Raw genomic sequence first — 15,535 nt, forward strand, 5'->3', positions numbered from 1 at the left:
TGGTCCAAGAATAGTTTTCTCATTAGCATGATCAAGTGTTCTAGTATTCCCATTCTTCTCAGAGTCAGCCACAGTTTGTTATGATCCACACAGTCAAATGCCTTTGCATAGTCAATGAAACACAGATAGACATTCCTCTGGTAAGTACCTGTCCTAAAAATTTCTTAGTGTGGCCTGATCTGCACTCCTGCCAGGAGCACTAGAACTTGGCCCTACTACCTGAAGGCTCCCTCCCCCTGCCACCTGGACCACTAAACCTGTCACCTGGAGGACCAGCTTTGCTGCCTGGACACCCCTGTCCATTGACCAGACACCCTGGCCCAGTTTCCTGAAAGACCTGGCCCTGTAACGTGATAGAATAGGAATAATGAGAGAATTGATGCCTTTGAGCTGTGGTGCTGGAGAAGAGTATTGAATACATCATGAACTGCTGGGAGAACAAACAAGTCCATCCTAGAGAGTATGAGACCAGGCAAGGATTCTGAAGCTTCATCTGACATACTTTGGACATGTTTCATGGTGGGACCAGCCCTTGGAGAGGGACATTATGCTTGGGAGGGTGGAGGGACAATGCAAGAGAGGAAGACTCATGATGAGATGGATGCCCCAGTCCTGCTGCCTGGAAGATGACCCGTTCCAGTGCCTTTGAACTGTGCCAAAGATACAAATATCATAGGTGAAGCCATTTCCTTCCCCTACCCAGAGCTGGAGCTGCCTTTAGCCTCAAGAACTTTGGACCCGCCTAGCTGCAGCAGTTACCTGACAGAGAAGGCTGTTAATTCACAGGCCATATCTCTCCCCAACTGAAGCAAGTCTTCCCATGAGTCAAAAGATCATAGAGAAATTCAGGCAGGATAGGTGCCCTGTTCTCCTATGGAGCAGTTAATTCCTGAGCCAAGGTTATCTGACCAAGAGCCTGCTAAGACCTCAAGCATGAAAGATTCTTTCACAGCAAATATATGGAAAGAGTAGACTACCTCACACTCTACCCAAACTCAAAACAATATGTCATTCCCCAAAAGTGACACAATATCAATGGATTTCCTGAAGCCGGAAAGTTGATGGAACTTTCTGACACAGAATTCAAAAGAACAACGATTGAATATTTTCAATGGGTGAAAAACAATCTCAAAGAATTACAGGACTCTGCAAGCAAACACCAGGAGGAACTTGAAAAAATAAGATGATGTAGATAAAACAAACGAGGCATTAGAGGCTCTGGGAAAATCAAGAAACCATAATCCAGAATTGAGGACCAATGTTTCAGATACTGTCAACATGTTGGAGGAACATATGAACAGAGTTGAAGGGATGGAACACAGAACTAGTGAAATAAAAGAATTGTCACCACTGATCTGCTAGAACAAAAAGCAGAATCGAAAAGAATAAAGCCTAAGAATAATGTGGGACACTATCAAGAGGAATAACATGTGCATAATTGGAGACCCACTACAGTAGTAGGAGACTTCCATACACCATCCTCAAGAAAAGATAGACCTACCAGGAAGAAACTCAACAAAAATGCTGAAGAATTAAACCACACAATAAATCAACTTGATCTCATAGATATATACAGGCTAATGCATCCTAAGAAAGCACAGTATACTTCTCCAATGTACATGGAATATTCTCCAGAATAGAGCACATTTTAGGTCACAAGGCAAGCACCAATAAATTTTAAATAACAGAAATAATACAAAGCATCTTTGCAGATCACAATGCTACAAAATTAGAAATTAATAACAAGAGGATAAAGGAGGAAAAAACCATACCTTTGGAAGCTGAACAATACCTTGCTTGAACAAGAATGGGTAGTAGAAGAAATAAAAAATTAAAAACTTTCTTGAAACAAATGACAATAAAAACACAACTTACCAAGACCCCTGGGAAACAGCCAAAGCAGTAAGCAGAGGTCAATTTATAGCAAAAAGCATACACAGAAAAAAGCAAGAAAAAAGTGATAATTGAATCTCTAACCTAAAATTTTTAGTAAATTGAAAAAGAACAGCAAGAAAACGTGACACCCTCTAAAAAACTTGAAATTAGGGCAGAAAGAAATGAAAAAGAAAGAGAAAAACAATTGAAACCATCAAACAAAACTAGGAGTTGGTTCTTAAAAAAAGTCTATAAAATCAACAAACCACTAGCAAAACTGACAAAGAGAAAAGATGCAAATAATCTGAATAAGAGATGAAAGGGGAAATGTCACACAGAATCAACTAAAATAAAAAAGTTAACAATGGAATATTATGGAAAAACTAGACTCAAACAAATATGAAAACCTGGAGGAAATGGACAAATACTTAGAAACCCACTGCCTACCTAAACTGACACAGACTGAAATAGAACACCTAAACAGACTCTTACAAAAAAAAGAAATAGAACAGGTCATAAAAAAACTTCCAACAAAAAAAAAATTCCTAGACCAGATGGTTTTACAAGTTAATTTTATCAAACATTCAAAAAAGATCTGTCACCAATTCTACATAAAGTATTTTAGAAAATGGAAAAAGATGGAATTCCTCCAAACTCATTCTATGAAGCAAATATATCCTTGATACTAAAATCAGATAAAGATACCATCAAAACAGAAAATTATAAGTCAATATCCCTCATGACCATAAATGCAAAAATTCTGAATAAAATCCTAGCTGACCAAATCTAACGGCACATGAAAAAAATAATTCTCCATGACCAAGTGGTATTCATAACAAGTATGCAAAGATGGTTCGACAGAAGAAAAACAATCAGTTTAACTCATAACATTAACAAATCAAAGAATATGAACCACACGATCCTATCAATTGATGCAGAAAAGGCCTTTGACAAAATCCAATACCCTTTCCTGATTAAAACACTCAGCAAAATAGGAATAGAGAGGAATTTTCTCAACATAGTAAAAAGTATATAGGCAAAATCAAGAGCCAATATTATTCTCAATGGAGAAAAATTAAAGGCATTCCCTTTGAGAACAGAAACTAGGTAAGGATGCTCACTATCACCTCTCCTATTCAATATTGTATTGCAAGTCTTAGCAATAGCAGTAAGACAAAAGAAAATAAGAGGTATACAAATTGGCAAAAAGGAGATAAAATTATCTGTATATGCAGATCATATGATAGTATACTTAGAAAACCCTAGAGTCAGCAAGAAAACTACTGGACATAGTCAACCAATTTAACAAAGTGGCAGGATACAAGATCAACATACAAAAATCAATTTAATTTCTCTGTACAGTGACAAGAAAAAAACACCACCAAAACACAGAAACAGAGCTAAAAAAAAAACCCCATTACAATAGCAAACCACAAAATTAAATACTTGAAAGTAAAATCTAACTAGAAACACAAAAGATCTATTAAAAAAATTACAAAACATTTCTATAAGAAATAAATACAGACCTGGAAAAATGGAAGAACATTTCATGATCACGGATATGAAGACTCAATATTGTGCAAATGATAATTCTACCAAAGATAATCTACAAGTTCAATACAATTCTAATACAAATACCAGTTCCATTCTTCAACAAGATGGAAAAGACAATTTCCAATTTCATCTGGAATAGGAAGAGACTCCAAATAAGCTAAGCACTCATGAAAAAGAGAAGGAAGGTAGGAGACATCTCACTCCCAGATCTCAAATCCTACTACTCAGCTGTGGTGGTCAAGACAGCATGGTACTGGTACAGTGACAGACACAAAGATCAATGGAATAGAATTGAGAACCCAGAAATCAGCTCATCTCCCTATGGTAAACTGATTTTTGACAAGGAGATTAAATCAGTTAAGTGGGGAAATGACAGCCTCTTGAACAAATGGTGTTAGCAAAATGGGAAACATATCTTTAGAAAACTCAAGCAAGAGCCACACCTCACACCATACACAAAAACCAACTCAAAGCGGACCAAGGACCCAGGACTAAAATCAAGGACTATAAACTTCATCAGAGGAAAGCTTGGAATAACTTTAGAATCCCTAATCCACAACATAAACAGTCTTCCAAGCATCCTGAAAAACCTACAACCAGGAGAGAATAAAATAGATGAATGGGATCTTCTAAGAATCAAATCCCTATGCACATCAGAAAACACCAACAGGATAAAAAGGAAAGCCACAGACTGGCGAAAAATATTTGGTAATGACATGTCTGATAAGGGACATTTATCTAGAATTTATAGTATATGCCAGCACCTCAACAAGATACACAACCCAATTGCAAAATGGGCATAGGATATGAACAGATACTTGATCCAAGAAGATATTCCAATGACGAGCACACACACAACGAAATGTTCAAAATCCCTAGCTCTAAGAGATGCAAATCAAAACAACTATGAGATATCATGTCACCCCAGTAACAATAGCAAAGTTCAACAGAGCAACAAATACCAAATTCTGGCAAGGTTGTGGAGAAATTGGAAAATTTATTCATTGGTGGGAGTGTAAAATGTGCAACCACTCTAGAAGGCAGTATGGTGCTTTCTCAAAAAGTTGTAAATAGAAATACCATTTGACCCAGCAATTTTACTACTTGGAATATACCCCAAAGAAGCCAGAAATGCTACCCAAGTAGATATATGCACACCCAAGTTTATTGCTGAGTTCACAGCAGCAAAGAGATGGAAACAACCCAAGTGCTCATCAACAAATTAATGGATAGAGAAGCTGTGGTATATCCACACAATGGAATACTACACAGCACTGAAAAAGAAGGGACTCATAAAATATTACACAAAATGGGTGAGCCTGGAGGAAAGAATATTGAGTGAAATATCTCAGTCACAAAAGGACAAATACTACATGATGCCATTGTTATAAAACAGGACTGACATTGGGGGTTGAGAGGAAACTAAGAGAAGAAGGGATGAATAATGAACACTGTATTGGAACAATGAGGGAAAGAATTGTTTAAAATTAATATATGATTAGACATTATTTGCATAACAATAATCCAGAATAAGAGGTGCCTAACAACGTGGACTGGGGTGGGGAGGAGGGAGGAAATTGTGCAACAATGAATGACTTTTTTTAGAGAAAAAAGTGAACTAGGGGGGCAGGTAGGGAGGAAAATGTGTACTAATGAATGAATGGAAATCCAAGATTTCTGTAAACTTTTGTTAAAATCACAATAAAAAATTCTAAAAATAAAACACTCATATGAAAATATAGTAAAATCAGGATGAGAAAAGTTTCACAAACAAATTCCTCATTTTCCTTCTAGAAAAATTACCTGTCTGGATGTGTTTCCTTAGCTACTAAGCTATTACTTGGTCCCAAAAGTTCTTTCCAGTAAGAGATGGCTTTATGTCTAGCCAATATCATGGCAACCAGTGGTCCAGAACTCATGTATGCTGTTAAATTAGGGAAAAACATTTTCCCATACTGCTCCACATAAAAATTACTACAGTGTTCAGGGCTGAGATGCAGTTTTCTTCTCTGTAACAGAAACAAAGAAAGTTAACAAAAGTATTTGAAATGACTGTTCAATGGTACCTCAGTTAGTCATGAATAATCTGAAATCAGTATAATTTGATTACTACCCAAGCGTTCTCTTTGTATTAGAGGGAAAGAAAATGAAAAGTATTCTGTAAATAAGAGCATAGAGGAACTATTCAACCTACTTAAGAAATACTACTCCAATTCAGTAGCTTTCCTCAACATACCTCCTTTTCCAAGCAATATTCTGATGGATTACTATTTTGTTAATGTGTATTGTATATACATAAAATTTTCATATATATCTCTTCCCTATTACAAAATTATCTTATACCACATTAAGATTTGGTCTCATATGGTACTCAGAAATAACAAATAGCTTAATGATGCAGTAAAACCATTTTTTACATGAACATGCATGTAGCATGTTCTGTTATAAATATGTTACTTCATTGTGATGTTGAGAAAAATTAGTTGGTGTTGTGTTTTTCCTATTTAAAAGATAGTAATCATAATCCCCATTTTGGACAAATAAATGTAATTTTTGTTACAGTAAGAAGGAATCATTAGATTGAAAAAATCATGAAAGCTAAGTCAATCACTATTCTGGTTTCAAGGTGTAACAATCTTCCCAGAAGAGTTGAGTGTTTTTACAATAATCTATCTGTATATTGTTTTCTAATCCTAACATAGTAGGCCAGCCAGGAGGGGAAAAGATAACAGGGACTCAAAGACATTCAAGAATTTCTGGCTAGAGTAATTATGAGTAATGACTTTGAAATAAATTGCTCCATTTAGGCTAAAAATCACTAAGATTAAGGTAGAAATTCCCATTAGATTTTCGTGAGAGTGAAGGTGAATTTTACCAGGTCATTTACCTCCTGAAATCCCCTCTAAACTATTATGTTTTCTCAGGTTTTAAAAGTTGGTAATTACTTGCTCTGTTATGAGAGGTCTAAAATGTCCAGAACAAGAAGCCTGGCGAGGTGCTTTCCAAGGTGGCTTGGCACTGCTATCAACAGGTTCTAGCTGATAAGAGTAAAATTCTCAAGAGTCAAAGGCAAGGTACTATGAAAAAGGTGCTGATTATGGTTCTCATATTGAAATTCAAAAAGTAGAAAAAATTGAGAATTTATAGCAAATGTGGTTTATTTCAATCTTTGATTCCAAAGACTTAAATTCTTTAAAATGACACAAGCCAGTATTTATGATTTTTTAAATCTTTATTGGTGGATTTTTTTTTCCTTTGGTGGGTATAACAATAAAATCTCATCTGTGGTAATGTAACCCCTTAGCTGACACCTGTGCTCACTATAAGCAAGGAGAGTTCATTTTTACAATGTGCTAGCTAATACAGCATGCTTTTTAACAGTAAGTCACCTTTAACTAATATTGATGCTCAATGAATAATTACCTGGGCTGCTTAAAATGATAACAGGCAAAGTTTTTTACAGTTAGTAAAAACTAAATGCTATCAAGAACAGAACCCTTAGTCTGAACAAAGTGAAGACTGCCACCTACTGAAAGTTTATATCATTTTTCAGGTTTTTCATACACAGTAAAAGACTGCTTCAAGTTCAAAGGACTTCCAACTGCAGTCAAGAAAGCCATTCATTCATTCATTTATTTATTTTTGGTGAAAAAAATGTTTAATTAGCCAACTGGACTCAGTTTAGTTGATCCCATTTTTTTTTGGCAACATCCAAAGCATCATAGTCAGGAGCAAGTCGAACGTCTTCTCTCCATCAGGCTTAGTCATGATGTTGACCTTGACCACATCAATGTCATGCAGTATCTTCACGGCTTATTTGATTTGGTGCTTGTTGGTCTTGACATCCACAATGAACACATGTGTGTTATCTTCTACTTCATGGCTGACTTGGTGATCAGAGGAAACTTGATGATGGCATAGTGGTCAAGCTTGTTTCTCCTAGGGGCGCTCTTCCAGGAGTATTTGGGCCACAATCTTAATCTCCTGGAAGGTGAGTAATGTGCAGATCCTTTTTTTTTCTCGGATCTTTTTTTTTGTGTTACTCTTGATGCTCTATGGAACTGCCTTCTCAGCCTTTTAACGGCTTTGTTTTGATTCTGTTTTGGGAGGACAGGGACTACCCTCTTTGCGTTCAGTGCCATCTTCATAAAAAGAAATAGAGTCTATTTTTAAAGCATATGATACACACTCTCTCTTTGGTCTGAAATTTATTGATAACTAAGCAAAGTGTTAAATATTGAGATATATAGACATATTAATTTCTAATTGCTAACATTAGCTACTTCCTAACAGTCTCTCAATTATTTTTTAAATGTGAACTTGTCTTACTGTTTAAATGTAAAGGGATGTATTATTCTTATGTGTATAATTTGCTCTTCATATATACTTGTTGCTTCATAATATACTTGTTGCTATTAGGTGACACTGAGTCAGCATCTGACTCAGGGCGGCCCCAAGTTTAATGGAGTGAAACATGGCCTAGTCTTAGAGAATTCTGACAATTACATGTGATCTAACCATTGTGATCTAGACTTTTCACTGGCTGATTTCCGGAGAATATCACTAGGAGTTGGGAAACTTCTCTGAAACTTGATCGACATCATTACAAGTGCCCATTCCAAGTAACGTACCTTGACAGCCAATCAGAAGCACAGTCTCCTGTATGCAAGACATGGGCTTTGCCACTGACAAAGTTCAAAACCATAAAACACTAGGAAAAGACACTTAAAGAAAAAAAATAAAACCAAGTTCATCCTAATGCACCTGTTTTTCTCTAACCACAAGTGTTGCAGTCGTTAGGTGTTGTCGAGTAGAGTACGACTCATAGCCACTCTACAGATCTGAACTCTGTCCTATCCTGTGCTGGCCTCACAACCTCTGACACACTTGAGTCCATTGCTGCAGTCACTGTGTCAATCCTTCTCATTGCAGGTCTTCTCCTCTTTCGCTGACCCTCCATCTTTCCAAGCATGATGTCCCTTCCAAAGAAACAGCCTCTCCTAACACCATGCCCAAAGTGAAGCGAAACTTCACCATCTTTACTTCTAAGGAGCACTCTGGATATACTTCTTCCAAGACATATTTGTTCCTTTGGCAGTCCATGGTATGTCAGTATTCTTCTCCATCACTACAGTTCAAAGGCACCAACTCTTCTTCAGTCATCCTCATTCACTGTCTAGCTCTCAGAGGCAGATCACATTGTTGTTGTTAGGTGCCATCAAGTATGACCCAGAGCAACCCTATGAATAACAGATCTGAGCCCTGTACCATCCTGAGCCATCCTCACAATCACTGACACACTCAAGGCCACTGCTGAAGTCACTGTATTACTCTATCTCACTGAGGGCCTTCCTTACTTTTAATGACCCTCCTCCTTCCCAAGTATTACATCCTTCTCCAAAGAACAGCCGCCCTAGCAACATGTCCAAATTATATGAGATAAAACTTTATCATCTTTACATCCAAGGAGTACTCTGGCTGTGCCTTCTCCAAAATATATCTGTTTGTACTTTTGGTAGACCATGGAGTATTAAGTGCTCTTCTCCAACACCACAGTTAAAAAGCATCAATTCTTCAGTCATCCTTATTCATTGTCTACTTCTCAGATGAATAGGAAGTGACTGAAAAAACCCTGGCCTGGATCAAAAACATCTTAATCCCCAAACAGACATCATTGCTCCTCAATAATTTGGAGAGGTCCCTGACTACAGACTTTCCCCAGGCAATATATTTCCTGATGTCCTGACTGCTGGTACCCAGTAGATTGAGCGTGGATCTAAGTTAAGATAAAGTTGTTAACAGTTTCAATCTTTTCTCTCTCTCTCATGATGTCGCCTATAGGTGCAGCAAGGATTTTTTTTTTATCTTGATTTTGAGATGCAATCATATTTGTTGGGGAATGTTGGGGAGAAAGGGAGGGCCTCTGGTCAGGATAGATTGCCTAGCACTGGATAAGTGCAAGCCTCCCAACAGTCTTTAATACAGGGTAGAGAAAGCTCTCCTATGTTTGGCTATACTGGCTTGAGAAAACTCACCACCTGGGAAGACGGCTGCTGCATCTGTTGAGCTGGGAGTAGTTGGCACGAGGCTGAGGCTCTCCTATCCAATCCACATGTCCCATGTCTGCAAGCCCACCCTATCCTGTCTTCCTGTTTACTTGCTCATATATAAGTGCACTGCAGCCCCCAATAAAGTTGAGCTGGATTGACACTCTGAAAGGCTCCCAGAGTGGTGTTTCTCCATGCTTACCCCCATCAGGGTGTTGCTATTTGTTGCTGGCATAGGGACAGCGACATATATTGAAGGCTGCAGTGTTTAAAGTGGTTCAATTGTCCTCACTTTTGACATGTAAGGCTGTGTCATCAGTATAACAAAGTTTATGGGTGAGACTTCCTTCAATCCTGGTGCCATATGCTTCTTCAGAGCCTCTACCTTCTCAAATAATATGCTTAGCATATAGATTAAATAGGTATGCAGAAAGGATACAACCTTGACACGTATCTTTCTTAACTTTAAAGCATATAATGCTCCCTTGCTCGGTTTGCACAATAGTTTAAGTATTGTTTTGCATAAGCACAATTAAGTGGTCTAGGATTCCAATTCTTCCCGTTAGCCATAATTTATTATGATCCACACAGTCAAATGCCTTTGCATAATCAATAAAGCACAAATAGACACTCATGATATTCTTTGCTTTCAGCCAGGATCCATCTGACATTAGTAATTATATTACTGGTGCCATAGTCTCTTCTAAATATAGCTTGAACATCTGGCAGTTGTTATTGTACTGTTCTAGCCATTTAAAAATTATTTTCAGTAGTGATTTTCTTATATGTGATATCAATGATATTAATAGATAATTTTCACATTGTTGGATCCCCTTTCTTGGGAATGGGAACAAATCTTTTCCACTCAGGGGGCCAGGCAGCTGTTCTCTAAATTTTCTGGCAAACACTGGTGACCACATCCAGGGCTGTATCTGTCATTTGAAACATGTCAATTTGTATCTCATCAATTCCTGGGGGCTTATTTTTTGCCAGTGCCTTTATTGCAGCTGAAACTTCTTCCTTCATTACCACTGACTCTATGTCAGTGTCAGCCGATTCCTTTTGGTACAGTGATTTTATGTTTTCTCCCCATCTTCTTTGATGCTTCTGTGATCATTCAAGATTTTCCCCACAGTGTCTATAAGTATTACAAGTCAAGGCTTGAATTTATTTTTCAGCTCTTTCAGTTTCAGAAATGCTGAGTATGTTCCTCCCTTTCCATATTCCAATTCTAAGTCTCTGTACATTCCATTATAGTAGTTTGCTTTGTATTCCCAATGTGCCTTTTGAAATATTCTGTTCAGTTAAAATCTTATCATTTCAGCATATCTTCCCTATGTTTTGGCTTCTCCATGCTCTTGTGCAATTTTCCAGGCGCACAACAGAGAATCATTTTCAAAAATTGTATCTCAACGTTTCATTGTGCAAGTGGAAGTACTGATTGGCAAGACAAATAATTGCTTCTTTCTTCTATAAAGGGTTGCCATACACTGCTTTGCACCTTGCTCTTTTCTAAGAGGACAAATGAACCTGATACAATATTTAAGCTCTTCTTAAAAATACACGTGTTGTTGTTGTTATGTGCCGTCGAGTCGCCTGCGACTCATAGCGACCCTATGTACAACAGCCATAAACTCCGCTCTGTCCTGTGCCAATCGCACTGTCTCGGACACTCCCATCCCAATTATCCCAGTCACTGAATCAATCCACCTCATAGAGGGCCTTCCTCTCCTGCGCTGTCCCTCCACCCTCCCAAGCATGATGTCCCTCTCCAAGGACCGGTCTCTCCTCACTACATGTCCAAGTAAGTTAGACGGAGCCTCAGAATCCTTGCCTCCAAGGAGCCACCCGGTTTAACCCTCTCCAGGACAAATCTATTTGTTTTCCTAGCAGTCCATGGTATTCTCAGTACTCTTCTCCAGCACCACAGCTCAAAGGCATCAGTTCTCCTTCTTGCTAGATCATTGCTAGATCTGTCTTGAAGTACAATACTGTCAGTGACAGGATAATATCTATACGCATACAAGGAAGTCCAGTGAATACCACTATCATTCAAATATGTGCACCAACAACCAGAGCCAAGGAAGAGGAGATAGAAGATTTTTACCAACTTTTAAAATCGGAGACTGATCGAACATGCAACCAAGATGCATTGATAATAATGGGTGACTGGAATGCAAAAGTCGGGAACAAAGAGGAAGATTCAGTAGTTGGAAAACATGGACTGGGTGACAGAAATGGAGCTGGAGAGAGAATGATCGAATTTTGCACAATCAATGACTTATTCATAGCAAATACCTTTTTTAAGAGGCATAAACGCAGGTTATATACCTGGATTTCACCTGATGGCATGCATAGGAATCAGATCAATTACATATGTGGAAAGAACCGCTGGAGAAGCTCAATATCAGCTGTGAAAACTAGGCCAGGAGCTGATTGTGGAACAGACCACCAACTACTCATATGCAAATTCAAGCTAAAGCTGAGGAAAATCAAACCAAATCCGAGGCAACCAAAATATGACCTTGAGTCTATCCCACCTGAATTTCAGAACCATCTCAGGAACAGATTTGAGGCTTTGAACACCAATGAACGAAGGCCAGATGAGTTGTGGGAGGAGTTTGTTGTGTGGAAAAATACACGTAGTATCTGCTACTCTGAGAAATTTTGAAGAAGGAATCTAAGGGAGAAAAACTATTCTATTTCAGGTAGAAAAAGAAATGTTTGTAAATGCAAAGATAACTCCTGGAGTAACAGAAAGTGTTAACTGGGACTTGGAATGGGAGAGAAAGAAAATTTCTCCTTTTGTGTCCTTTTGAAGCATGAAAAAAAATATGGTTAAGATCTATTACGTCTATTATCTATTACGTATGACTTTATAAACTGCAAGAATAAACCTAAATTTAAAAGCAAAACAAAACAAAGCTACATTTAATGTTAAACAATAAGGAGCTAAAGGGATCAAAACATTTTCATAAAAATACGATCAGAAAGAGAAAAAAAATATGACCATTGTGCCAAAAGGTACCTGAACGATGGTGAATCCAGATCTGAGAATAATATCTTGTATCTCCTCTTCTTTGTCAACAATATCTGGTTTGATTATAGCAAGAGTTTTTTCTACATATATTTGAGGCAGAGGCATTGATAGCTCCATTTTGGCTTTTCAGAGTGTAATTTCAGTTTCCGGACAGGTATCAACTGCAATGATAATACCTCCCAACCCCAAGTTTAATGTAATTGTGACAGAAAGAATTTAAATTCTAGGTGCTTGATTTTAATTTTAAAAAGTTAGAAACTGCCATGCATTTTCCTATCAATATTAATCTTAAAACATTCTTCTAGTCTGTGTCCAGCTCAGATCTGGGGTTTTCCGAAGCACATTCACCGAACTGAGAAAGGCAGTGGGACCCAGAGACCAAAGGCAAACAAAGCAGGGCAGGGATGGGGCGGGGACCTTGAGAAGAGCGGAGTTACTCCGGTGGTGACATGCAAGCTCTGGAGGAATAGTCAGACCTGTCAAACCCAAGGCCAAACCCCTCCTTTCGTGTGATTTACAGCTTCAGAAACCAAGAATCGGTTCCAGAAGTTGCAGCTTGCCCTAGTAAGGGGACCCCGCCTCGGAGGCTCAAGCCTGGCTGAAGAGCAGGGCCCCAAAGCTCTCCGAGGACGAGTAGACATAACAATCGCACTCACCTCCACAATGCGTTTCCTAACTGAGCACTTGTTGCTAAGAAACCAGAAGCCGCAGGTCAGAGACGGTGGCTGTAGAAGGCCAAACGTGCTGGCAGTTAAACTAAAAAAAAAAACATTTTCACTGGTGTCCTTTAACCACGAAAGAAAACCAGCCACAAATTTTATTACTTTTCTGGCTTTTGCTATTTTAAAAAGCTGTTACTGCATAATACTATTTTCGTAAAAATAGAAGGGTAACTGGTAAAACATGTATGGGAAGCCTAGGCGGGAAGGGATGGGAGCGTAGGGGTGAGGATGGATAGGGATGAAACCACAGGGTTGCACGGTTGGGTGGGTGGAGGGAGGGGATGAAGGAAATGGGAAGGATCCGTGAAAAGACAGGGTAATGATAGGCAAAGTCTAATGGTGATTAATTTTATAAAACATGGTGCATAAGAAAACAATCCCATTTTTCCTTACTTTTTCATCTCCAGCATAATAGATCTATCATCGTCTGACTCATAATGCCCCATGCCAGTCCATCTCATCTCGCCAGTAACTAGTATGTCAATATTTATGCGTTCCATTTCTTCCTTAGCAATATCTTATTTTCCTACATTCAGGGTTCTCACTAGTGGAACATTCCATGCTCCAATCACTAGTGTCTGCTTCCAACTGTTCCTCCTCTTTTGTGTTTAGATACTTGAGGGCTCCACTTCCGTTTCTCTAACTGCTAGTCTAAGTGTGTTACATAGGGTTTTCGAAGGCCTGCTATTTCGGAAGTGGATGGCGAATCCTTCTTCTTAGTTTGTATTAATCTGAACGCTTAGATTTATAACAGTATCTGACAGACAAACATTTTACAGAAAAGAGCAGATGAAAGATATGGACCACAAAAAAAAACTGTGACTAACTCTGGGAAGAATGGGAATCCCAGAACACTTGATTGTTCTTATGCAAAACCTACTTGGACCAGGAGGCAGTCATCAGAACAGAGCAAGGAAACACTGCATGGTTCAAAATTGGGAAGGATATACGCCAGGAATGTGTCCGATCTCCATACCTTTTCAATCTATATGCAGAACAGATTATTTGGGAGGCTGAGCTCTATGAGAAGAAATGTGGCATCAGGACTGGAGGAAGATTCATCAACAATCTGTGTTATTTAGATGACACACCTTGCTTGCTAAAACTGTGGAGGACTTGAAGCACTTGCTGCAGAAGGTCAAGGACTGCAGCCTTCAATATGGATTGAAGCTCAGTATCAAGAAAACAAAGATTCTCACCACTGAGCTGATAGGCAGCATCTTGATAGATGAAGAGACTGAGATTGTTAACAGCTTCCGTTTGCTTGGTTCCATAATCAACATTCTTGGTAACATCAGCCAAGAAATTAAAAGATGCATTGCATGGGGGAAGTCTGCTGTCAGAGACCTCTCCAGAGTACTGAAGAGCAATGATGTCAGTTTGGAGACTAAGGTGAGTCTGATACAGGCCATGGTCTTTAAAATCACTTGTTAGGCATCAGAGAACTGGACAATGACTAAACAGGATAGAAGGAGAATTGATGCCTTTGAACAGTGGTGCTGGAGAAGAGTATTGAATATACCATGGACTGCTAAGAGAACAAACAGGTTCATCCTAGAGAGGGTTAAACCAGGCTGCCCCTTGGAGGCAAGAATTTTGAAGCTTCCTCTGACGTATTTTGGACATGTTGCAAGGAGGGACCAGTCCTTGGAGAGGGATGTCATGCTTGAGAGGGTGAAGGGACAGTGCAGGAGAGGAAGACCCTTGATGAGATGGATTTACTCAGTGACTGGGGTAATGAGGTTAGCAGTATCAGAGACAATAAGATTGGCACAGAATAGAGTTTAGGGCTGTTGTGACTCGATGGCACATACTACAACAACAATGCCTCAGAATGATTATATGCAACACAATATGGAGAATAGTGTGAAACACAATGTTTATGAACTTTGTAAGCAAACTAATATAAATTTTTTTTAAAAGGAGGGGGAAGAAAAAAACCATCAAAACTGTCCTTGGGTGGGGGTGGGGAGGTTAGAAGCACTTGTCCAAACAGAACAAAGGAGCACTGCATGGTTTAAAATTAGAAAAGGTGTTCATCAGAGTTGCATTCTTTCTCCATTCCTATTAAATCTGTATGCTGAACATCATTCGAGAAGCTGAACTATATAAAGAAGATTGTGGCATCAGAATTGTATGAAGACTCATCAACAACCTGCATTATGCTAATAACACAGCTTTGCTTGCTGAAAGTTGAAGACCACTTGAGTGATTGCTGCAGTGGGTCAAAGACTAAAGCCTTCAACATGCATGACATTTCAACATCAAGAAGACAAAAATCATTAGCACTGAAACAA

At 38.6% G+C, this 15,535-nt stretch overlaps 1 protein-coding gene across 1 annotated transcript in view; it reads right to left on the bottom strand.

Annotated features, from left to right (window-relative positions):
• NME5 (NME/NM23 family member 5) overlaps window positions 1–12,634 on the bottom strand; it is a 36,068-nt gene extending 23,434 nt beyond the window's left edge. Inside the window, exons 1-2 of the mRNA XM_006899502.1 lie at window positions 12,505–12,634; window positions 5,233–5,438 (exon numbers count right to left, since the gene is read on the bottom strand). Of these exons, the coding sequence (XP_006899564.1) occupies window positions 5,233–5,438; window positions 12,505–12,633 (335 nt within the window). The 5' untranslated portion in view covers window position 12,634. The remainder of the gene's footprint in view (window positions 1–5,232; window positions 5,439–12,504) is intronic.
• Between the last annotated feature and the right edge of the window lie 2,901 nt (window positions 12,635–15,535).

Source organism: Elephantulus edwardii, unplaced genomic scaffold (genome assembly GCF_000299155.1).
Source record: "Elephantulus edwardii isolate Elephantulus edwardi_28Jun2011 unplaced genomic scaffold, EleEdw1.0 scaffold00259, whole genome shotgun sequence".
NCBI classification, from domain to species: domain Eukaryota; kingdom Metazoa; phylum Chordata; class Mammalia; order Macroscelidea; family Macroscelididae; genus Elephantulus; species Elephantulus edwardii.